Consider the following 26,044-nt stretch of genomic DNA (forward strand, 5'->3'; position numbering starts at 1 on the left):
ACTTTTGAACTGTTAGCAGAATCAGATGGAGAACACAATCAGATGGGATCCACAACTTTTTAGTAACAAATTCAGATGGTGGTGGGATCACAACTTTTAGTAACAAATTCAGATGGTAATTAGGATCCACAACTTTTAGTAACAAATTCAGATGGATGAGTAGGATCCACAACTTTTAGTAGCTCAAATTCAGATGGTGGTAGGATCACAACTTTTAGTAACAAAATTCAGATGGTGGTAGGATCCACAACTTTTAATAACAAATTCAGATGGTGAGTAGGATCCACAACTTTTAGTAACAAATTCAGATGGTAGGTGGGATCCACAACTTTAAGTAACAAATTCAGATGGACACATAAAAATTACAAATCAAAAATGTGTTTTTCTTTTCTTTCTCCCGTTTCCCTACCACTTTCATCTTGGCTCCTCCAGTTCACCGGGAACTGGAGGAACCTCAACTTCAACATGGCAGGCAATTCCTCTATCCCACATCTCGCGAGGCAGGAACAGCATCAGTGCTGAGTGGCGACGGATGACTGTTGTAATACTGGATGTGGCCGTACCGCAGAGCGGTCTCTAAGCAGTTCTACCAGAGAGCCAATGCTAGCCTGGGTGGCTGCGTCCTGACTGTCGTCTCCATATGCTCCTGGTCAGAGTTCCGCAAGTCTTAGCGATTCTCCTGCCTCATCTCCTCACTGGTTTTGCAGCATCGGCTGCGCGATTTCTAAAGGGAGGAGAGAGACACGCAGCGAACCCTCGGCTCCTGCAGTGTTGCCTCTGCGTTCTCCACGGGTCTCCTCAGGTATCAGCGTACTTGAAAACATGAGAGCACACTGTTTGGATTAGGCCAATGTCTGATGCTGTTTTTGAGATGAAATGGGAGGTATGGTTGAAGGAGTAGTTTCACGTCAACATGCCAGACTGGAAACTCCTTATCCATTGCATGTGCTGTACTTGAAGACCTCACCCTAAGACACACAGATTCTCGCTTTCAAAGCAGCATATGTCATTCAGTGGATCAGATTTGCAAAGAATGGGGGAGGGAAGCAGAATCTTTGTCATGCAACCACCCGGTGACAGCTTAATGCAGACAACTCAGTATAGAACAGAGATTCTTAGGCAGAATTTCTAGGATGTTCCTGCATAGGGCGCATTTTTGGAGGAATTATCAGCACCAAGATTTCCAGGGTACCATCTTGAGACTGCCACAATTAATTCACCAGCCAAGTTTCATGAAGTTTGGTTCAGGGGGGTGCAAGGTTGTGGGCCTCAAAGAGATTACCCATCCCACGTTATTCTTTGCTAAAGGGCTGCGCAGCGAGGGTCCATGAAACTGGACATAAACTTCATGGCTGGCTGGCTATCATCAGAACGGTATCTCGAATAATGCTAAAATGCTGGTTTTGTGTTTCACTGCTCCTGCGTGAAGCTATGCGAGGTCCCGCGAAGGCAGCATTTTAAGTGACAGGGGACCACCTGGAGTGACTACATTGAGTACAGTTTGCCTCATTATGTCCCTGTGTGAGTGGTATCATCCAGGCTCGCAGAGGGATTTGCAACATGCACACACATGCATGCACACACACATAAGCATACAATAGTACATTTGAAATTCGAGGTTTTGATTAGAGTTTGCATACAGAAGAGCGTTCCACAAAGTGTGCAGAAGCACTCACCCGGCTATGCTATCTCATGCCTCTGGACCGCATGTTCCTCATGGCTGCAGAATTCACAGGAGTTTCCTGGAAGAACTGCAGAATGGCAAAAGAATCAAATGTCAAACTCTACACAGTATTAAGTTTCCAGCGGTGATAAAACGTTTCAGCATGTGTCACCTCAGAGCTGAGTCTCCTGTTTCCCTCCCGGGTAATTGAAGAAATTTTGCCTGGAGACCCTGCAACAGGGCTGGAAAGGCGGATGTCTTCCTGCCAGATGGTGGTGAGAGGAGACTGATGCTCTGTATTCACTGGGGTGGTGATACAGCGAACATTTCGCATTTGTCCAATTCCTCGGCCTGATGGTAGCACTGCTGGCGGCAACATGTCCAGTTCATATTAAAAGGCGCATGTTTTAGGACTGCTGCCTGAGATGGCATTGTGCTGCACCACCTTCTTGTAATCTCTTTTAAGTGCCTTGAACTTATTGCGGCACTCCAAAGGACTCCCACGATGCCCCCTCTTCTGCATCTCAGCCGCAACCTTTTCAAAAAGAGAAAGGTTTGAAACGGCGGTTCTTGATCTTCTTATGGATCTCCATTTCCCCCCAAATACCGATCAAGTCCATGCGTCTCCTCCTCCTTCCACAGAATCCCTCTGGCTGGACCTCTGTAGCCGGAGCCGGAGCTGCCAGAGCAGACAGAGGCTGCATCATTAGAATCCATCTAGAAGTAGGCTGGTAAACCCACAAAATCCACAAAACGCACCCTGCGCCACAACACTCTCAAAGCACCACTGGCCACCTAGCACTACCAGCACCACAAATCCGTCAGAACAGAAGCTATACAAAGGAGGGAGAGTAGGTGACAGGAGGGAGGCGATGTTTGATTGGCCAATGATGGGATAAATGTTGCAATTTCTGCCCGTTGCTTCAGTGAAAAACGTTTTTTCTACAATTAAAGCGCGCGTTCCGTGACTCACCCGATCTGCGTATGTGGCTATCCAGCTCATTTCCGCGCACGTGGATTTTGCTAAGGCGCACTTCTCGCCGTCGCCACGACCCCCCTCGTTCTGCGCATGTCCAAAGCTTTTCGCCGCCGCCACGAGTCTCCCGCTTCTGCGCATGCGCGAACATACTATCACGTTGATTGGCTGGATAGATAGCATCGAGTCGGCGGAGATTCCGCATTCGCCCGACGCCGACTCGAGCATAACCCGAGTCCAGCGGTCGACTCGACCTTACTCCCAGCAGGGTCGAGAAAATCAGCGGCGAGAGGGAGGTGAGTCGAGTCCGGCGCGAGATCGGCCCTTCGATCACCAATGCGGAGGACTCAAAATTGTTGAAAGACTTCTAGTCGACACCCTCAAGTCGACCCGCGACAATCTTGGAAGGGCTCAATGTGGTAGCCACCATCTCTTTAGCTCCCATTGGGAACAATGGGGGATGGGCCAACCCACCCAAGATTCCATAACTTTACCCCACAGAACCAAACTGCCGCACCGAAGCGCAGGGGTGTAATCAGGACAGTCCCCTGATGATACCCTGAAAATTCGGTGCCACTAGCTTTTAAAAAAGTCTGTTTTTTGTGTTTCACAGCTCCTGAGCCCTCTGGGGGAGGGCGGTATAAAAGTGGAATAAATAATAATAATAATAGACATGAAGCCTGCTGGAATGAGTGAGCAGTAAAAAACACAAAACATAATTTTTAAAGCTAGTGGCACCAAAATTTCAGGGTATCATCTGGAGGCTGTCCTGATGACACCCCCCCAAGTTTGGTGCAGTTTGGATCATGGGGGCCGAAATTATGGATTCCCAAAGGGGGTGGCCCTATTCCCAATGAAGCGAATCAAATAGTGGCTGGCACTTTGGGAATCCTTAACTTTGGCCCCCATGAGTCAAGAAACTGCGCCAAACTTGGGGGTGTAATCCAGGACAGTCTCCAGGATGACACCCTGAAACTTTTAATTAACGATATGCCTAAAAATGCACCCCCTGCAGGCACCCCCAGAAATTCCCCATTGGCAGCAATGGAGTGTGCAGATGTAGAACAAAGAATCTCACAAACACAGCACACAGCCCAGAACACACACAACACTTGCAAGAGCAGGCTTCCCGAGACACCACCAAGCACCTCTGAGGGTGCCAGCCAGCCACAGGAGCAGACCCAGGCTCAAGGGGAACATCACTTGCAGGCCCCCCACACACGGCGGGGAACAAGGGCGTGCTTGCACGGGCGGGATTACTTGCTGGCCCACACAGGAGCAGCAGTGCCATAGTGACTAAGAGCAGGTGCACTCTTATCTGGAGGAACCGGGTTTGATTCCCAGCTCTGCAGCTTGAGTTGTGGAGGCTTATCTGGGGAATTCAGTTTAGCCTGTGCACTCCCACACACACCAGCTGTTTGACCTTGGGATAGTCACAGATTTTCGGAGCTCTCTTAGCCCCACCCACCTCATAGGGTGTTTGTTGTGAGGGGGGAAGTGCAAGAAGATTGTAAGCCCTTTTGAGTCTCCTGCAGGAGAGAAAGGGGGATATAAATCCAAACTCTTCTTCTTCTTCTCTTCTTCTTACACACACAACACTTGCAAGAGTTAGCCAAGTGACAACTTTTCAGCATTAACTGCACCATACGGCAGCCAAGCCTTGTACTGGCTGGCCTGCTGCAGCTCCATTCATTCAGTTGGTGACCTAGCAAGTGGCAGCAGGATCAACTCTGGGTGAGTGGGGGTGGGCTTTTTGGGGGGTGGGAGGCTTTCCTTTGGGGTGTGGAATTTGGGAGGGCAAGTGGAATTGTTTTCCTTCTCTTTTTGCTGGGGTTTTACTTTTCCCCCCAGTTTTTTTAACTTTGAGTGTGGAGGGAGGGGGAATCTTGGGGTTGAGTGTTTTTGGAGGGGTGGGAGTGCAGCACCGTCAGGGGTGGCGGTGGTTTGGGTCATCAAGCCACGATCCTTGCCGGCTGGCAGGAAGCGGCATCAGCGGGGGATTCCCTTTTCCCCCAACTTTTTAAAAACTGTTGTTGTTGCGGGGGGGATTGCAGGGGGGAATCTTGGGGTGGAGTGGTCTTTTTGTGGGGAGGAGTATGGCGCCGGCGGCAGGTGGGTGCTGGATGTGCTTTGTTTTGTTTTCCTCCCAGCACCTGGGAAGGAATGCGTGGCTCTGCTCGCGTTCCCCCCCCCCCAGCTTTTTTTTACTTTCACCTGCTTGAACTGGAGGGGAATTCGGAAGGTCGTCCTCCCAGCCAGCATTCAGCAAGGTTCCCTCCTCCAAACAATCCCCAGTTCAAGCAAGTGAAAGTTTAAAAAAGCTGGGGGGAGGGGAACACGAGCCGAACCACACAATCCTTCCCGGGTGCTGGAAGGAAGTTTTTTTCCCTCCCAGCACCCGGGAAAGTTTACGCGGTTCAGCTCACATTTCCCCCCACCCTGCTTTTTTTAAACTTTCACCTGCTTGAACTAGGGAGAGTTTGGAGAAGGGAACCTTGCTGACTGCTGGCTGGGAGGACGACCTTCCGAATTCCCCTCCAGTTCAAGCAGGTGAAAGTTTTTAAAAGTTTAAAAAAAACCAGCAGCCAAGAGGAGGTTTTTTCCCCTCCCAGCAGCCAAGAAGGATCGCGCAGCTCGGCTCGCATCCCACCCCTCACTTTTTTTTTTACAGGCTCGGAGGAGCCACAGCTCGGAGCAGCGGCTCCTCCGAAACCATGGGTTTTGGAGCACGAGAGTTTCGGGCAGCTCGGAGTCGGGCAAGCACGCCCGAAACTCTCTCGAAACCCACACAGATCGGCCGGAACACAGTTCTGGGTGCCCTGAATCACCAACTCTAGTAACTGCTAGAATTTTCAACTGCATTGCAGGCTACCATAATCTTCTAAAGTTTTGTTTTCTTCTAGGCTACAAAGGGAAGTAGTTTCATGGGCTTTTTATTAGGGCAGTATTAGCCCAGGGCTGGACTCCTAGGCTTTCAGGTACTTCAAGGCAAATTCACAGACAGCCATTTAGGAAGCAGAGCTTATGCCATCATTTATACTTTCAGTATTCACGCAGACACCAATACTCAGTTGAAGTAAAGTCTGCTGATCTCTTCTCACAGTTCAGTTGTTTTTTTCTTTTCTTTTCTCTTTTGAAATCCTGACTTTTGATTGTGCATGTTGGCTGCCATTTGGTCTTCTTAAAAAGTTATAAATAATGTTTTGGCTAGTCCAAACAGCTTATGGGAACATTCAACCACACACGATCAAGGTCATGACAAGACTGTATTGCTCATGGAGGTGTAATAAGAGGGGAGGCGGCATGATGACACAACTCTAATGTTAGCGCACCATTGGGGTGTGTGTGTACCTGTATGTACCTGTATTGCTACAGTGCAAAGTGTATTTCACTCCTGGAATACTAGGGTGCTGGTGACAGTGCCTCAACAAAAAAATAAAATTAATAAGGCTCTAGTCCCTGCATGGCCCCTAGGCTTCAGCCTAGTCAGCCTTATGAATAATATGACCCTGCTTTTTAGGAAATCTCTGTTTAGCATTGTAGCAGGTAAGATAAATATAGGGAGAAAGGACCATGTTAAATTGACCATTTCAATATTTTCATATGTTGTTAGTCAATTGTTGATCACCTGAATGCTTTGTTTTTTTGTAAAGAATGAATGATCATACAATTAAAGATTTTTTTCTCCTTTTTCTGAAACTGGATTTATTTGGTCTGACTAACCATATGAACTTGACTCATGTACAGAAAGATACAAAGGGAAGACAGGAAAATACTTGCTTATCTGGGATATCTTTTACAAATGATATTTCTAACATTTCTCCCTACATCCATTGCAGTACAACAGTGATTCAGAAATGGGAAAAAAATCTCCTTAAGGTTTAAGTGGAGATCTATGATACTGCTATATCATAGAAATAACATACAGAATTATTTCAACTGATGCTACAAGGAATAAGTCACACCCAGGTTGCCAGGCTGATCTTTTGGGGATGGGGGGCAGCCTGGAAGTGAGTGGCTCATTTTGAATTTTCCGTACTGCAAACTTCCATCATATAAATATATATATATGTGACCTAATTTTCAAAGAAATAAAATGTGCCATCAGATTAAGGCTCAGTCTCAGGACATCCTGTTCTCCTGCATTTGATATACTGGAATGTTGCAAAAGCTATATGACACTTGTGTTGCAAAAGCTAATGTTCCAAAAGCTAATACATTTCTGAGTTACAAACCATAAATCAGTGTCTAGGCAATCCTCTGAGGGTTCAAACAGAAGAAATTAAAAACTGAAATGAGAATCAAAGGCTCCACAGTAACTGCAGCAGGAAAGAGGTAATGGCATGGGGATATGAGAAGGGGTTGGGAGTCCCATTTTTTATTGGGATTGGAAATAATTCTTTGATAAGCATGATCAGGTTATTAATTCTGTAGGTTTTCACATGTTTCTGATGAAAGAAAAGATAGCTGCAAAACTCTAGAAGCTGAATTTTGTGACTATGGGTAAATAGTTGTATTGGTTTCTCTAAATGTATTCTTATATTTTCTGTTACATATTTACAATAGATTATTATAAATGGCTGAACCAATTGTGTCTTCAAGCAGGTCACCTATGACCTCCAAATATAATTTCTGATTCCACAGCTGTTTAGGGACGAAAGAAATAGCAGATTCCCCCCTAAATCTATTGGCTTCAGTAGGTTTATAAGTATGTAAAGGATTGTACAATTATTCCACAAAGATGTGTGTAGGGTCGATAGTCCGTAACTCATAAACAGTCTGGTTTGATCATTTTGTAAATCTATTAGAATTGCCTGCAGCTGGAAGGAAGACAAAGTTGTGGGTCAGGAAGGTCCTGGCCACTGCCTCTCTCACTTTCAATAACAGTGATCAGAAGGGAAGCAAGCCAGTTCATCTCACTTTCTTTTTGGGTGGAATGGGCTGTAGAGACAACCGGTATCTATTGCCTCTCTACTGCTGGACACTGGAAGAAATAACTCCTGTAACTGGGCAAAGAGCACTGCTACTCCTAATGTGCAATCCTATTTGTTACTATCTCCCCCCCCCGCCCCCTTACTGTTCCCTGGGAAACTGGCTAATGTGGTAGACAAGGTTGTTGGACTCCACATTTGAAGCCTATCACCCTGTAAAATAGCTATGATTAGGCTTGGAAATATGACATGGCCAAATAGAAGCTGATCCAAATACAATGCATTCGGATCAGCTTGTATTGATTCAGAAATGCCGAATTGGCATTCGTTCAACCCAGAGATCTTTAAAGATCCCTGTTCAGAACTAATGCCGATTCAGCATTGTTGAATCAATACAAGTCAAAGACAAGGCAGGCTTTTTTGGTTATGTCTGTAACAAAAGGAAGAAAAAAGATAGGATAGAGTAACTGCATTGAGAAGATGGCAAAATGCTAACAGGGGGCGGAGAAAAGGCAGAACTACTCAACAACACCTTCTTTGCCTCAGTCTTTTCCCAAAAAAGAAAACGGTGCTCATCCAGGGGAAAATGAAACAGAAGATAACAGTAGGAGAAATTCAGCACAAAATAAATAAAGAGTGAGTGCAGGAACACCTGGATACTTTAAACGAATTCAAATCTCCAGGCCCTGATAAGCTACATTGCAGGGTATTAAAAGTCCTGGCAGAAGAAATCTCAGAATCACTCGCTATAATCTTTGAGAACTCCTGGTGAACAGGAAAAGTCCGGGCTAATGTTATCCCCATCTTCAAAAAGGGGAAAAGGAGGACCCTAATAATTACCATCTAGTCAGCCTGACATCAATACTAGGAAATTTATGGAGCAGATTATTAAACAGACAGTCTGCCAGCACTTATTAGAAAGGAATACTGTGATCACAAAAAGTCAGCATGGATTTCTGAAAAACAAGTCATGCCAGACTAATCTTATCTCTTTTTTGATAGAGTGACAAGCTTGGTAGATGAAGGGAATGGTGTAGCCGTAGCATACCTTGATTTTAGTAAAGCTTTAGACAAGGTGTCCCATAATATTCTTGCAAGTAACCTAGTGAAATGTGGACTAGGCAATGCTACTATTAGATGGATTTGTAATTGGTTGATTGACCAAACTCAAAAGTGCTCATGAATGGCTCATCTTCATCCTTGAGAGAAGTGACTAGTGGGGTGCCACAGAGTTCTGTCCTGGTCCAGTGCTATTCAATATTTATATCAACAACTTGGATGACGGAATAGACGGCATGCTAATCAAATTTGCAGATGATACCAAATTAGGATGGGTAGCTAATACCCCAGAGAACAGAGTCAGAATTCAAAATGACCTGGAAAGATTAGAGAGCTGGGCCAAAACAAACAACATGAATTTCAGCAGAGATAAATGTAAGATACAACATTTAAGCAGAAAAAATGAAATTCACAGAAATAGGATGGATGACATCTGGGTTGAAAACACTACATGGGAAAGGGATCTGGGAGTCTTAGTAGACCACGAACTGAACATGACTCAGCAGTGTGATGCAGCAGCCAAGAACGCAAATGTGATTCTAGGCTGTATCAACAGGAGTATAGCGTCTCGTTAGAAGGAATTAATTGTACCTCTCTATTTCGCATCAGTTAGACCTCACCTGGAATATTGTGTGCAATTCAGGTCACCACAATTCAAGAAGGATATTGACAAGCTGGAACAGGTCCAGAAGAGGGCAACAAGAATGATAAAAGATCTGGAATCCATGCTCTCCGAGGAGAGTCTTAGGGAACTGGGTATGTTTAGTTTGGTGAAGAGAAGATTAAGGGTAAGGTTGGTAGATGGGCAAAAAATTCGGCCCCAGTTCGGATTTGGGCCAGCTTGGATAGAGGAGCTCGGATCGGCCGAGCTCCGAGTCTACCAGGCTCGGATCCATCCGATCCTGCAGGATGGAGGACCATCCAATCCTGGTTTTATTTTTTGTTTTGTTTTCACATTTTGTCCTGCAGGGGGCACATTTTTGGGTGTATCAACACCAAAATTGCACGGTATCATCAGTAGACTTTCCTGATGATACCCCCCCCCCCAATTTTGGTGCAGTTTGGTTCAGGGGGGCAAAGTTATGGGCCCTCAAAGTGGGTGCCCATATCCCCAGTTTTGCAGCAGTAGCACAATACGGCAGCCCAGCCTTGTGCTAGCCTGCTCCATCCATTCATAATTCAGTCATTGGACTGGGAAGCAGCAGCAGCAACAAGTGTGTGAGTGGGGTCATTTTGGGGGGTTGCAGGGGGGTTATTTTGGGTTGTGGTGTTGGAGTTGTGTTGCCGCAGGAGTGTGTGTGTGTGTGTGTGTGTGTGTGTGTGTGTGTGCCCCCCCCCCCACAGGATCCCTGCTGGCTAGTGGGATCAGCTGGCATCTCACTTTTTTCCCCGGCTTGGTTTTTTTTTTGAATGAATGGAGTTTGCTGGGGGAATTTGGGGGGTTGCGGGGGATTATTTTGGGTTGGGGTGCTGAAGTTTTGCGCCACAGGGGTGTGTGTGTGTGTGTGTGTGTGTGTGTGTATGTGTGTCTGTGTGTGTGTGTGTGTGTGTGTGTGTGTCCAGCCAAACCTTGCCAGCTGGGAGTGTTTGTTTTCATTTTTAAACTGCTGGCTGAGAGGGTTTTTTTTCTTTTTTGCAGGGCTCAGCTACATGTGCCCGGAAGGGTTTTTTCTTTTGCCGGGGCAGGGCTCATCTGCATGGACGCAGGGGAGGTTTTTTTCTTTATTGGGGGCAGGGATTCCACGCTGCCCTTGGAGGGCTCGTCCTGTGTGCAGGAGGATTTTTTCCCCCAGGCTCGAAGTGAGCTGCAGTTCAGGGGATTCGCTGCTCTGAACCTCATGGATTCGGAGTGGCTGATGTTCGGAGGGCCTTGGCTCAGCCCAGCGGCACCCGAGCTTGCCCAAGCCACGCCCAGCTCGAGCCGAACCGCTGGGTCGGAGCTCCAGAACTGCCATCTCTAGTTAAGGGGTGACATGATAACTATGTTTATATATTTAAAGGGATGTCATGTTGGTGAGGGAGCAAGCTTGTTTTCTGCAGCTCCAGAGACTAGCACCAGGAGTAATGGGTTCAAGGTGAAGGAAATGAGATTCCACCTAAATATTGGGAAATACTTCCTGACAGTTAGGGCTGTTAAACAGTGGAACACATTACCTTGGAGTGTGGTGGAGTCTCCTTCAGAAGTTTTTAAAGAGAGGCTGGATGGCCATCTGAAAGGACTGCTGTCTGCTTTGATTGTGTGTTCCTGCATTACAGGGGGTTGAACTTGATGGTCCTTGGGGACTCTTCCAACTCTATGATTCTAATTCTTCCAGCTTGCATTGGTCAAAGTCTTTCTATGCTGGTGGTCAATACCATTGGTTGCAGAAAGAAGGCATAGTTTAGTAATTAAAACATCATGGGCTCCATGGCTATCTAGCCTTTCCATGAGCACTTCTATCCACAGCTGCTTATGGAAAGTGTTTGCAAACCATATGTACTGTATAGTCAAGGTGGCTGTAGATTCCACTGTGTCTTCTGTGATTCATTCCAAAGAATGTAGGTGTTTATCTGTCTTGTGTTATTTAATAGTGTTATTAGTGCTATTTGTTTGGATTTGATTTGATTTTTATATTTATTTTATTTATTTGTTTTCCATTAGAATGAAAGTTCCAGGGAAACTACTCCAAAGCCAAGGAAGACCTCCTTTAAAATTTCAGCCAGAGAACCATAAATGTCTATGTTTTACAACAAATAAAAATTCTTACTTCAACCATGCATGAACCATGCGTGATTCTACATGGTTGTTTTTTCATTCCGCTTCTAATTACTATAGAGTGTTTATAACTTAAAGATTATGTGCATTTTGCAATAAGTGTTGATTATATAATTTATTTATTTATTTATTTTCTTGGTTCCTAACCTTGTTGGTTCTTAGCTAAGTCACTCCTTGCAATGAATGGAAGCCATACCTGCTCTGTCAGAACAATGGGATTTTACTTTTCTTCACTGCCCTATTCACTTATATGATATGAAATTAGGCTTATCGATGAACTGAAGGATAAATCTGTCTAAGTGATTTCTGTGTCTAGAGTGAGAAACACCTTTTGCTCCTCTTGAAATACTTCTGATCATGGACAATTCATAGGTTGCAAAGCCCGTGAGAAAGAAATGTTAAGCCTCCTATCCCATGTTCCACAGTTATGATTTTGCTTGGGAAACCACACACCTGTGTAAATAACTTCCAGAAAATGTGAAGTCTTTGTAACATGTAATTGAATTTCAAGACGAAGTTCCATGGGATTCAGAGAATCACAGGGAACTCAATCAGCATCCTTCTGCAATCTCCTGCCGTAGGGTTTTTAAAGTCATTTTATAACATACTGGGATATTTGGAAATGGCTTGAATAGCAACTCATGTAGCTTCAGTTCTTTCCTTCTAGGAAAGAATGATGTCTAATGATGTTATGATTCTGTTAATGATGTCATGATGTTAATTATATTATGTTACTATGTTATGTCTACTGACTTTCTTTTATGTGCAATGTTCACCTATTGATATGTTAGTTACTTTTTTTACATTGTTATTCTATGCAGTTATGTTATGTAATATTGATGATACTGGAAAGGAAGAATGAGGGCAAGACTAAACAAGAAACAAGGAACAAGGTTGGCCAAACCCCCCCAAAATTGCCACACAACAGGAATTGCACAAGGAAGTGTTAATACCAACAATGACTAAAGTGCATATATGCATATATGGACTCATGGAATCATTCCTGATTATTGTTGTCCGGGTGCGGGGGTAACCCCGACCCCCTCCCCGGCCTTGGGCCCCGCTGTATGACACTGACAGGGAGGCGAGCTCACAGTAGGCGCAGGAGGCTACTGCACAAGAGCAGCAGCGCCGTCGCGCCCTTGTGTCCAGGGACCGCCAGCCTCCCCTCTTCCGACGGGCTGGGGCTCAGGCAGGCTCTGCCGGCCATGAGCGGCACATTGGTCGGTCGGTGAGGAAGCCGACCGACGAAAATCCTACCCGGCAGCGGCGGCCAGCTTCAGTCCTCTCGGGCTGTTGAGATTAGAGAGGCTGACAGGGAGACAAGAGGCGGGGAGGCGGGGTTTTCGAGCCCCGCGTTAAGGGGCGAGGGATTAAGAAGGAGGAGGTCGGAGGGAGAAGGGAGAGTGGACGGGAAGGAGAGGAAGGGAGTAGGAGCGTAGCAGGGGAGGAGAGCTGGGAAAAGAGTTGCAGAATAGGGAAGGGAAAGGCCTGGGGGAGAACAATCCAGAGAGGGAGGAGGAAAAGAGATCAGAGAGCAAGGACAGGGAGGAGAGGAGTGACGGCAGGCAGGGAGAGGTGCCCAAAGCCAGGAGAGAGAGGGAGAACAGAGCTGGGCAGGGCCGGGAGGCTTCCCTGCTCGCCTGGCCTAGAGGGCTGCAGACCCTGAGTTACCTGTGGGTGGCCGGAGCATCCTGTAAGCTGAAGGCGGCTATCTCAGTTGATCCACTCCTCGGAGAAGCAGGAGTGAGCCCAGTAGTCCAGCTGCCGGGCAGGGGAAGGTGGGTTGGCAACCGGGGTCCCGGAGGGGACCCCGCCCCGGGCGCAGGACAATTGTATTTTGTGAATATTGCATATGTGCACTTTAGTCATTGTTGGTATGCTGCACTTCGCCAATACGAATTCCTGCCATGTGGCAAGTTTTTGGGGGTTTGGCCAACCTTGTTCCTTGTTTCATATTGATGATACTGACATTTTTGCTATTTTGCAGTGCTATGTTATTGTTGCTCGTTGACCTGATGATGACTATTGATGCATGTTGTTTATATCAGTGTTGTTTGCTGCCCTGAGCCCTATGGGGATAAGGCGAGATATAAGTTGAACGAATGAACGAACGAACGAATGAATGAATGAATGAAAAACACCACAGCAAGGAGTAGACTGGCTTGGCTCAGCCATAGGTCAGAAAGGAATAGCCACAGAAAGCTTGCTTTCTTCCCTTTCTTGACAGAAAAGCTGTGTTCCAAATTGACAGCTGCCTAGTTCATGCTGTAGCAAGAAGACCTATTAATAGTATATTCTCCCTTTTTTTAGGACAGAAGTGAAGTGATTTTATGACCGAAACTGTACTTCATATGCACCATTTACCCCAAAGATGACGCAAATCACGAATTGTATTTTGGGTCAGGAATTTACAGCTTTCCTGATTCACTCTTTGGAAGGCTATCAAGACTTTAAGACATATATCTTGGTGTGGTTAGTGACAATGTTCATATTGTATTCTAGCAACTTTTTTGTAGGAGTCCTACACTATTTAAATGCCGCTTTCTATGCCATTTATAAAAAACTGTATAACCTGCCAGAAGATGTTTCTAGAAAAGAATGGGACAGGCCAAGATATTTGATGGCATCTATTATGACTTTGCTGGGGAAAGTGTTGCACGGTAAGCACTTCCTTTATCCTGTAGTTTGGCTGTTAAGGATTCCATGACAAGAACGTCTGATCATGTTTTTAATTCACAAATGCCACCTGCCAGGTTGCCAATTCCTGGATAGGGATTCCTCTAGATTTGGTGGTGGAACCTGGTAAGGTCAGGGTTTGAGAGGGGAAGGACCTCACTGGTGTACTGGCCAGTCATTTTTGTTCAGGGAACTGATCTGCATAATTTGGAGATCATTCGTAAGATTAGCAACCTTAGTCTAGGCTTGGTCTATAAAAGCACGCACTTCAGCCTAAAAGAACCCTACCACCTGGCGATTAGGTTAGGACTGAGTCATGGGATGAAAAGGGTCCTTGCCATGATTATATTCCCCCTCCCTGCAATGGGGCACATATTGTATTGGAACCAAACAAAATTTTCCACTAATGGAAGGAGTTGGAAAATTTCCATCAATTTCCTTCTTGGGCTTTAGAAGTGGGGGAGGAAGCACAGCTGAATATAGAGGTTGGCTCAATCAATCCCTGCATTCAATTTTTCCCGGCCACCTCCAAAGCCCACTTCTGAGCTGAACTAGATGCCTGGGATCAGCTCAGCCAAGCCCTGCATTCAGCGCTGCAATTTTTGGGATCTAATTTTCAGCTCCCTTAAATTGCCATCATTTTCCCAGACTTCTTCCAGATTCACAGCTCTACGCAGACTAGCTTTCACTCTACGCAGACTAGCTTTCAGGCCCATCTCAATATTCTTAATGACCTTAGCTATATATTTATTACACCTGTCCTCCAAAAATTTCTATGCATCCTCTCATGTTGGATCTTAACTTTTCTATATTAAAATAGTGATGCTATTATGTTGTACCGCCTCAGGATAAGTGTCATGTGGATTAATTAATCCATTTTGTAGTGATAACATTATTTTATCCTTGTTTTGAATGTCAATAAAGATTTTGATTATAATTTTAAAAATCTTGTACCACTGACAGGTTATGAGATCTGTGGAACTGAAAATCTACCTGAAGGCCCAGGACTTGTGATCTATTATCATGGAGCCTTGCCTATGGACTATATCCTTTTTTTTAACAAACTCTTCATCATCAAAAGAAGAACCAGTGCCAGTGTGGTAGATCATCTTATTGAAAATTTGCCATGTAAGAAAACATTCTGAATCTTTTATTAGGCATATTTTAAATGAAAATTGCAAACAGATTTATTGATTTTACTTCCAGTGAAAAACATTATTTTTTAATTTCAATGGGGCAAACAAATTTTAGTATTGTAGCAGAACTAAACAGGAGTCTGGCAGTACCTTAAAATTAACAAAATTATGAGTAAAATAATAGTGTCCATGCAAAGCAGCTAAATTTATACTTGGGTACAATATAATAATATGCAACCTTTAACTCTGATCAGTGGCATACTGCTAATGGGGACATGCCACTTGATCATGTGGGGAGGTGCTGGGGCACGGGGGTGGGGGGTGGTTGGGGTTGGAGGACACCCAGAGCAGGTGTTGTCCCCAACCACCATTTTCCCCCGGCACATGTCTGGCTCAGATAGTGCAACAGTGTGGGGAATCAGGTTCAGTTCTACAGTTTATCAGCAAATCAGACTAAATATGTGTATAAACTTATATCTTCTATTGAGAATAGAAGAGGTTTTTTTACTGAGCAGAATAGAAAAAAGGTGCGAAAAAGTTAATTCTATAATCACTGTGAAGATGAATGCTGAAATTATCAAAGTTGGGGTGCTTTCCGGGCTGAATCAGATCCTCTGAAGATGCCAGCCACAGATGCAGGCAAAACGTGAGGAAAGAATGCTGCTAGAACACGGCCATACAGCCCGGAAACCACACAGCACCCAAGTGATTCCGGCTGTGAAAGCCTACGACAATACATTATCAAAGTTCCTAGCATTGCTTAATCATATTATAGCAAGTATTTTTTTTAAAAAAAAAGAATCAGGTTCAGCTTTGAGAGCCAGCTTGGTGTAGTTGTCAAGAGCAGGTGGACTGTAATCTGGAGAACTAGATTTGATTCCCTGCTCTGCCACTTGAGCTATGGAGGCTTACCTGGTGAAGTAGATTAGCTTGTACACTCCAACACATGCCAGCTGGGTGACCTTGGGCTACTCACAGTTCTTTGTAGCTCCCTGAGCCTGACCCACTTCACAGGGTGTTTGTTGTGGGGGGGGGGGAGGAAAAGGAGATTGTAATCTCTTTTGAGTCTCCTTACAGGAGAGGAAAGAAGATATAAATCCAAACTCTTCTTCTTCTTTCTCACTGCTATTAGGAATTATATAAAAAATCCCTGAAGTTACCCAAAAATCTCACCTAGAGATTTCATATGGTGATACATATTGTGACAAAAGCCAGGATACATATTTGAAAACATCCCTGATCAAAACCAAGAACCAAATCCCATTCATAAAGAAAAAAGCCTTCCCACACTACTCTGTGATTCTTCTCTGAAACAGCCAACCAGAGTAAGTTCAGATGGTGCCATCAAAAACCATTGGTATATGAAATGAAACAAAAATCTATATCTATAAACACGAAATACCACTGACTGACTCACTGACTCATCAAAAGAACTAAAAAATCACCGAACCTACACAGTTGAAATTTGGCACACCGGTTCATTAGGTGGTTTAGGTGCTCACAAAGAAAGATTTTTCAAAATATTCAGTTTTTCTCGAGTTATTACACATTTACTGTTTTAACTGCTCACCTTTGGCCATCTGCACAAACATTCTAGGGGCAAACCAGCCCCTCAGTCCACAGACATGCTGCACGAACATTCTAAGGGTGACAGTTAAACACCACCAGCTTCAACAAACAGGCTGCAAAAAAGCATGCTGAATGTCACCCTGAAGTTAACAGACTGTGAAAAAGTACTCCTCCACCCACCCTCATGTTAACCAATATTAATCGGGCTACAGCCATGAATACACCAATCAAAACAGATTACAAAACCACACTATCACCTTGGACTACTAAACATTTGTCGGGTTTTGCATATGGACATCAGATTGATTACTGAGGAAACAAGTTTACTGCTCTCGGCCTCCGATCACCCTGTGCTTGGTGTCGTGCTCTGAAGTGGTGGGATGAGTCCCCAGGAATGTGCTGCAGTGGCGGTACAGTCCAGCTCCCTGCCCTTCAACCCGACCCTGAACCTCTTCACAGCCTTCTCGCTCATTAGCATCCAATGGCAGAACACTTCCTTTCTGCATCTCAAAAATACAGCGGCTGCTTCCACATGACATCTTTTGGAGCCCACCAGGTGAAAGAGCAATAAAACATTTCATTAGAAAAAGACAACTACAGGAAGCTGCTGCAAAATATGCAAAAACAAACCCATCAGTCCACAGACAGGCTGTGAGGAAATATGTTGCATGTAACTCCAAAGTTCACAAACAGGCTGTAAAGAGGTATGCTGAATGTCACCCTGAAATTCATAGAGAGCCTGTGATGAACTATGCGTGCGAAGCACAGGTGCCCTTCTAGTGAATATATATGTAAAAGAAATGTCCAAATGGAAAACATTGTTTAACATTCTTAAAAGGATAAGGACACTTGAAGAGATCAGACTAATATTCAGTGCTTAAACCAAACCTTTTTTGACAGTTCTCTCTCCAAGACCATTCTTCCCCAACTAGAGAAATTTACCATCTACAACTTAAGGTGGTGGCAGGGCGAAGGAGGGGGGGCGGGGAGAGCAAAACCCTGTCAGAGAAGTAGAAAACTAAAGGAGAAGAAAATGGTGTCATGCCCATACTGATAATTTCCTCATTACAACTCAAGGTGAAAATGTGTGCATAACATGCATTCTATTTTGTAAATCTTTCTTTAAAAATAAAGATATAATAAATGCACAATAATAATTTGCCATTTTTCTCTTGCTCCCATGTTTGCAGGTACAGAATGGTATCTGAGGATCTGTGGTATGTGTAAGACAAAGAAAGAATGTGTTGAAATGCTAAAGAAAGGTCATCTACTATCTATCGCACCAGGTGGACTTCGAGAGCAAAACTATGGAGATAACACTTATAGACTTATCTGGGGGAACCGTAAAGAGTTTGCTCAAGTAGCCATAGATGCAAAAGTGGTGAGTGATTACTCCGTGACTATCATTTTATCGCTTTTTAGATTGAAAACTGGCTATCATTACATATCATACCACGTGGACTATCATTACATATCATACCACGTGGATATTTGGTCTAATTTTCCTTATAAGATTCAATTTATGCTTAAACATGAAAATCTAAATTGAATTAATCCTAATTTTCTACCTAATCATTACACAGTCTAAAAAGATATTTTAGAGTGACCTACTATCCATATCAATCAGTGGAAAAGTTTTCAAAAAGCTTTCGGTGAAACATTGTTAATTCCAAACTATGTATCTATGAATGGGTATTGTGATTCAGAGGGGTATCGTGATTTTTAAACCCACTTCAGGACACACATGACTTCATGGGAAGTTGCAATAAGTTCAATGTGGCCAGGCATACTTTGCCACTTTCCACTCTGGAGGAATCGGGTTTGATTCCCGCTCTGCCGCTTGAGCTGTGGAGGCTTATCTGGGGAATTCAGATTAGCCTGTGCACTCCCACACATGCCAGCTGGGTGCCCTTGGGCTAGTCACAGCTTTCCGGAGCTCTCTCAGCTCCACCCACCTCACAGGGTGTTTGTTGTGAGGGGGGAAGGGCAAGAAGATTGTAAGCCCCTTTGAGTCTCCTACAGGAGAGAAAGGGGGGATATAAATCCAAACTCTTCTTCTTCTTCTTCTTCTTCTTCTTCTTCTTCTTCTTCTTCTTCTTCTTCTTCTTCTTCTTCTTCTTCTTCTTCTTCTTCTTCTTCTTCTTCTTCTTCTTCTTCTTCCTCCTTTTCTATTTTTACAGTTGCTGGGGAAGATGATAGATTCTCCCAGAGGTGAAGCTACCAGGGGACAGGGGGGCACGTTGCACTGGGCACACGCCTGGGGGCACAAATTGCCCCACCCCTACAAATTGCACACCTGCGGTGCCCCCCTCCCCACATTTACTTTAGTTCAGCCTGAAAGTGTAAGCTGGAAAAACAGCCTGTTCACTTGAGGCTGAAATCGGCCTGGTTGGAACTACACTTCCCAGGAGACATTGCGAGCCCCAAGATCACCTGGGAAGTGTAGTTAGTTCCCCCTGAACATTTTCAGCCTCAGAGAGTGAGACGGGAACCGCTTTTCCCAGCCTGCACTTCCAGAGATGAATGGCTCAAATGGGGGGGGAGGCCCGAGCGAAGAAATGCAGAGTGCGCACTGGGTGCTGTATGGCCCAGCTACGCATCTGGATTCTCCTCACAATAGTAATGACAACAAAAGATGCCAAGGTACACAGCTCCTCATCTCATCCGCTTGACATAGTAGAACTTGACCTTTCTGGTAGTCCAGTAGATCTGAATGTTGAGTAACAATCACAGGGCTTCAAACTGAATGGCAATCATAGTTCCTGACATTGACTGGGTCATCTGAGGCAAATAAATGCAGGGATTTCTTGGCTCCACCTGTGGTAGGGTCACATCAGCATTCCTTGGTTGATCCACAGTCAGGCTGAGGTGCATAAGATTCAGCAGATTTGTTAGTCTCCTGTTCATAACAGTCCAGCAGGGCTCCAGCCTGAAGTAGTACATGACATGGTACATTATGCGCTTTTCTGCATGGGTTTTCTTTGTCAGTTCTGGCCCCATACTGCTTTAGTATCCCCTGATTTCCACACATATGTTTCTGCCTTTAGTTTTTACTTCTTTTTTGGTTTTTTCCCCTGAGATTCTTCTAATTTTTCGTGGCCATTTTTACTCCCACCTTTTTCTGGAAACCTCTATTGGGTTGGCTTTTTTCTTGTGTTTAACATTGCCATTGGTTTTCTTTGTCCTGCCCACTCCCACCTGCCTCCAGCCCATTTGTTGGTGATTGAACTGCCATAATCAAAATATCCCCTCTCTTTAAAAAGATTATTGGTTTCTTTTCCTTTTTTTTCAAACCGCACTAAAATACCATATATTACTAGAGATATACCACTGAGATATGACTGTTCCCTTGTATCTCCATTAAGGAAGGGGCTACCGATATGCAATGCTGTGCTATGAGCAAAATATGGAAATTATTTCCAATATGCAGTAATGGAGAATACCCTGGGTTACATAAGGGGGTTATTGTAATAATGTCTTGTGCTATCCCAGAGAGTTACTATCTTTTATAGCCTTCATAAGGAGCATTAACAATTGAGTTGGTGATAGTCTGTGCTAGGGTTGCCAGCTCTTGAGTGGGGAAATGCCTGGAGATTTGGGGGTGAATCCTGGGTTGCAGAGGGAAGGGATCTCAACAGGATGTAATGTCCTAGTGGCCAATCTGAAAAGCAGCAGCAGTCAGTACAATATTGAATTTGACTTATGATGAAATCCTAGACAGGTCCTACTTAATTACTTATGACAAGATTGAGCCTCCCTTTCTGTTTGTCTAAATAATGTTGTAATATTTTAATATGTATTTGAAGATTTTTTTAAAAAAAATGTTGTCCAGTTGAACAGAGGATTACAAACAGTTCTAGAATAATTTGGAATTAGATGTTCTCTCCTTGCTTCAAAGTCTGAAGTGTCTTGATTTAAAGCTGCAGTGCTTTGAAACAAGATGAAGAATTGCACAATTAAGTAGTATCACAGGCCCAGAAGTTATACCAGTTTCAAAACACTGTTGACATTGTGAGTTCAGGTTTATAATAGGTTCAGTGATTGTCATGAGTGTGATGAGGGTGGTTTCAGTTTCCAGCCCTAGAAAAAAAAGGCTTTGGTTGCTTTGAAATTAAGCATAATTTACTTCCAGGACAGCCGTACTGTGACTAGGGCCCCTTCTGCATATGCAGAATAATGCACTTTCAATCCACTTTCAATCCACTTTGCAGCTGGATTGCACTATGGGGAATAGCAAAATCCACTTTTAAACAATTGTGAAAGTGCATTGAAAGTGCATTATTCTGCAAGTGTGGAAGGACAGGCAACTGGGGGCAGGGACAACACACACTACTTCCCCCCTCTTTCCCCCCACTTCTCTCTGGATGGAGGATACACTACTGAGGCCCCTTCAATAGATGCCATCGCATCAGACTGCTGACTCATGTTCAGTTTGTGATCTACTAAGGCTCCCAGATCCCTTTCTCATGTAGTGTTGTCAAGCCAGCCGTAACCCATCCTAATCTGTGCATTTCATTTTTTCTGCCTAAGTGCAGTGTCTTACATTTATCTCTGTTGAAATTCATTTTGCTTGTTTTGGCCCATCTCTCTAATGTGTCTAGGTCATTTTGAACTGCCCTCTGGGGTATTAGCTACCCCTCCTATTTTGGTGTCGTCTGCAAATTTGATTAGCATGCCCTCTAATCCATCATTCAAGTCGTTGATGAAAATATTGAATAGCATTCAGTCCAGGACAGCAGCAGCAGCAAGCCTTTATTGGCATAGACAACAATACAGCAATAGTAAATGACATATTTTTATATATATATATAAATATACAATACTGGAAATAAATGTTAAGTGAAAGGAAATCTACTGGCATTTAATAATTTCCAGGAGAAAGTCAGCACTATCATACAGAGAGGAGGATAGACTTGTCCAGCAAGTAGTGTAATCTAAATAAATCAGGGAGATTGGGAGAGTCCAATTGAGTAAGTGTAAAGGAGAGTCCAGGACAGAACCTTGCGGACTCTAGGATGGACACTAAGTTAAATATAAGCAGTCAATATGACACAGCAACAAAATAGGTTAATGCAACCTTGGGGTGTATCAATAGGGAAATAACATCCAGATTGCAAGAGACTGGAGGCAGAGGATGGTTGCAGTTTGAAAGGTTGCTGAGAGCAGCATATTCTATAGATACACACCGTGGTAATTGTTCAGGGGCACAGATCAGCAATAGAAAATCCCTGGGACAAATCTGTATTTCGTAGAATTATCACCTGCCTCTTAGTTTCCAAAAGCAAATGAGAGGATTTCATGTTGTTTCTTCAGCAGTGAGCCTAGCCCCTGGTTTACTACCCCAACTGTGGTTCTCACTACCTTTGCAGTATTTCCTATTAAAGGCTTTCTTTCAAGCATGCCAACCTTATATTTCACAATGGGAAATACAGTTAAGTCTTCATAATTTCCTTTACTTCATTCTTTAGCCAATCATACCTATGTTTACACAAAACATCCGGGAAGGATACAGAACATTTGGAAATATATGTAAGTTATTTGTCATATATACTCAGTAATGTGTTATTTAGGCTGTAGTTTGTGCACAGAAAAATTGTAGATTTTCTCTGTAGGGTTCAGTTAGACTGTTTCACACAAAAAAACATATTATAGGGTTGCCAAGTGCTGGCTGGCAACTGGCAGGAGTCCAGGGGGGTGGGGGAGGAGAGGACATAGGGAAACACTATTTGTGTTGTTGTAATGTCACTTCCAGGGGACATCCATAAAATTTCCAGTGATTCTTTGAGAGGGCTGACGCCACTTCTGGATTTTCCCTGGGACTGACATGACACTGTTGCCAGGATCTTTTTTATTCCATTATTTTTCTTTGACCAGACACAAGAGCAGCAGTGAGAAACTGGAGCTGGGGCAGGGGATCACCCACCCCCAGCAGGAAACTGGCAGACCTGCATGTAGTAATAAATATCAGTTTTGCATAGAGATGTCCTGATAGACTATATCAGCAGAATTTCCTGTTAGATTTATGCAGACCTTTCAGTAACTTGAAATAAACACCTTAGGTTCTTAAAAATCTGGAGATGTGTCTCTTTTACCATAACTCTTTTGGGTTATTATTATATGGACAATTGTAAACTAACCTTTTCAAGACATTTTACCCACTAATATTTAGTTGAAGTATTATGCTATAGTTTTCAGATATAAGTTTGTAAAGAATGACTTGTTTGGCATGGTTCAATATGATATCTATGCCCTGCAGGTTTTATATTACAGCCAAGATATGCATTTATCTATTTAGATATATAGCCTTCTTTTCTTCTTGCTGGGGACTCAGAGTAGCTTTGAATGTTGTTCTACTCTACTTCATTTTATTCTCACAAATGACTTTGCACAATAGGTTAGATGGAAAGAGACTGATGCAAGGTCACCCAGCCATCTTGCATAGAAGATCAGGAATTTAATCCTGGTTTTTCCTAAAATTAGTATGATATTCTAATAAAGACATGATGCTTTATTAACACATATTAATCTATTCTGATTTTTCACACCTTGGATATGCATCCAAGATATTGCTCCTCTTGTTTCTCCATATCTAAATGTTAATTATTCAGCTGTAGATGAAAGAAACAAATTATCATATGCCCAGTGGTGGGATTCAGCAGGTTCATATGACTGTGGCAGAACCCATTGTTAAAAGGGTGCTTGTAAGAAACAATTAGATTCCCACCACTGCAGATGCCTATGGTATCTCTGTCAGCTCCTTGCTAATGTTTAATTTCAAGGCCTTGGACAAACTTGTTTTTATTTTAAATGAGTGTGTTTTCACTATATCAATGTGATTCCGATCTTATCTCGATTTCATGTCACAGGGCCAATGAGATGGCTTTATGAAAGAATACGATATATATTATTTCCATCATATGGGTTCATTCCAGTTAAACTTCGAACCCATATTGTAGAGCCCATTCCTTACGATCCAAGTATAACTGCTGAAGAACTGGTTGAAAAAGTAAGTTTTTTTACACTAAAGGATAATGCAACCTCCAATTCCTTGTCAAAGCTAATGCAACCATCCAATTCCGTTTTCTTTCTTTACACTGCTTTGTATTGGTAATTTTGTACAGGAACAAATGTGTGGAATAAACAGTGGCATAGCACGAATGGGGCAGGAGGGCGACCCCCCAGGTGCGTGATGTGGTGGGGGCTTGGTGGGGGCATGCAAAGGGTGTGCTGGGGCATGCCAGTACAAGCACCGTTGCAGCAGGGGCGCAGGGCGCGCACGTGCCTTGGGAGCAGTTTCCCTCGCTCTGCCTCTGGTAATGAACATTTGCTTCCATACCCAAGCATTTTATGTTTGTGGGTTTAGGGGAAGCTAGTTGTCAGTCCACTGGGGCTAGGGACAAGTAGAAGGAGCCAGGGCAGGCAAGAGTTTACAATATGAATGACACCCAGAAGTCAGAAGGACCAGGCCAGGTAACTCTGTCCAAGATGGACACGTGGCAAGTATCCAAAAGACAAGAGATAATCTTCACCACACACACAGTTTGTTCAGATTGTTGAGCAGGCTCTGAGGCTGGGACCTTATAAGACCCAATATACAGGTATTAGTCCTTGGGGTCAGCTGAACAAGAGCTTAATAAGATGGCAGGATCAGTAGATGGCAGGTGTGCTCAATGCTCAGAGCTCATTTTGCAAGGGTAGTGCTATGTTTAGATTTTTAAATTAAATAATTTAATTACCTTAACAATAAAGAAAGAAAAATATAATCCCATGTAACAGTAATGGTGGCAGTCTATATATAAGCAGGTAGGGAAAAAATCCAAATATCTAAAAACATGTCCCATGCCCAGTGGTCCTCTCTGTGCCATACATTTAAATGTTAATGAGACTATAAGGTTCTGAATCCACTGGATTAGTGCAGGTGGCCATTTAACATTCTAATGTCAATGTATAAGTTTTTTATCAACAGTAAAGGCATATGTCAGTCTCCAGTTGACACACGATAATTTACAAGCGCACAAGAATTCTTTAAGATCAATGAATATCCTGATACCAAATTTATATCACTGGTTAGTTCCTCCAAAAAAACCACAAATAACTGGACAGACCCAAATAGTATGTATAAGAGATGGGTCTTGTAAGTTGCAGACCAACCATTAGACACTTTACTAAAAAGATACTGTGGTGTCCAGTATGTCCTAAATATGTTTAGATGACCTTTTTATTAGCATTGTAATTTATATACATTTATACATTTCTTATGTTCTTACATATTTTATATTGATTTATATATTAATTAATTATTTTGCAAGCCACTTTGAACATTGGAGGACTATGGGATGTATTGGAATATGGATGGGAAGGAAAGTGGATATAGCTAGAAAAGGGCCCTTCCCAAATATTATATCTACATATATGTAAATCCTCCCAATACAAACATTTGCCATCTTGTCTGAGCAGGAGGAAACAGATGTATTTTGCATGCACATACGGCTCTGATATGCTCTAATATACATTCTGGTTCACACATTCCAAAGCTATATGCACACATACAGACATGAAAACTAGGAAAACATGGTGAGCATATTAGAAGCATCGTGGATAGCACATATTACCCATATGTACAGTGATGGGCATCCACTGAACTTGTGCAAAATGTGTGAAAGCCTGCCACTAAAGCCCAGTTTTCAGGATCTCAAGATGCTAGAATAAGGTTGGTTTTGTCTTATCCCCTTTCCTCACATTATTGAAAGACTACATTACTTTTTGCCCATTAGGCTTCATTAATCCTTGCTTCTTCTCCTTAGAAAGCCTAATCTCATGATTTCTGCTTTTTCCCCACTGGGGGAACTTAGAGAAATGTGTCCACATGTTGTAAGCATTTGTCCACATGTTGTAAGCATTTCACTCCTAAAGGTTAATGCTCCCATCAGATTCCCTGTCTGTCACTCCCAATATAGAGAAGTTAGGGATCCACAAAGATTCATGGGAGGATGGCAGTGGATCAACAATTCAGAGTTTCTCTTGCCTCTGTAATGCAAGACACTAAGCTAGAACTAGATTAGTGGGTTACTGAGCACTAAACCTTGCCAAACCAGTAATTTGGAGCAATTGCCTTTCAAGGCTGATTTCTAGGATTTTGACTAGGCAAGCAGCAGCAGTCCTTTGTATGTGTGGTGGGTCAGCCCTCATTGGCGTGTGGTAGCCAGGACAGGGCCACTGGCACTACAGGATGTGGACAATACATCTCTGCTAGTCTGCTGGGGGCTATAAACAGAC

The 26,044-nt window shown here is 43.5% G+C and overlaps 1 protein-coding gene across 1 annotated transcript; it reads left to right on the forward strand.

Moving 5' to 3' along the window:
- Window positions 1-2,778: 2,778 nt before the first annotated feature.
- Window positions 2,779-25,581, forward strand: LOC125439445 (transmembrane protein 68-like). Its single transcript, XM_048508549.1, has 7 exons — window positions 2,779-2,935; window positions 13,904-14,047; window positions 15,027-15,191; window positions 17,959-18,149; window positions 22,237-22,297; window positions 23,635-23,774; window positions 25,573-25,581. Exons 1-7 carry the CDS (start codon window positions 2,779-2,781, stop codon window positions 25,579-25,581), a joined length of 867 nt encoding a protein of 288 aa, XP_048364506.1.
- The last annotated feature ends 463 nt before the right edge of the window (window positions 25,582-26,044 follow it).

This window comes from Sphaerodactylus townsendi, linkage group LG09, assembly GCF_021028975.2.
Source record: "Sphaerodactylus townsendi isolate TG3544 linkage group LG09, MPM_Stown_v2.3, whole genome shotgun sequence".
In the NCBI taxonomy this organism is placed as follows: domain Eukaryota; kingdom Metazoa; phylum Chordata; class Lepidosauria; order Squamata; family Sphaerodactylidae; genus Sphaerodactylus; species Sphaerodactylus townsendi.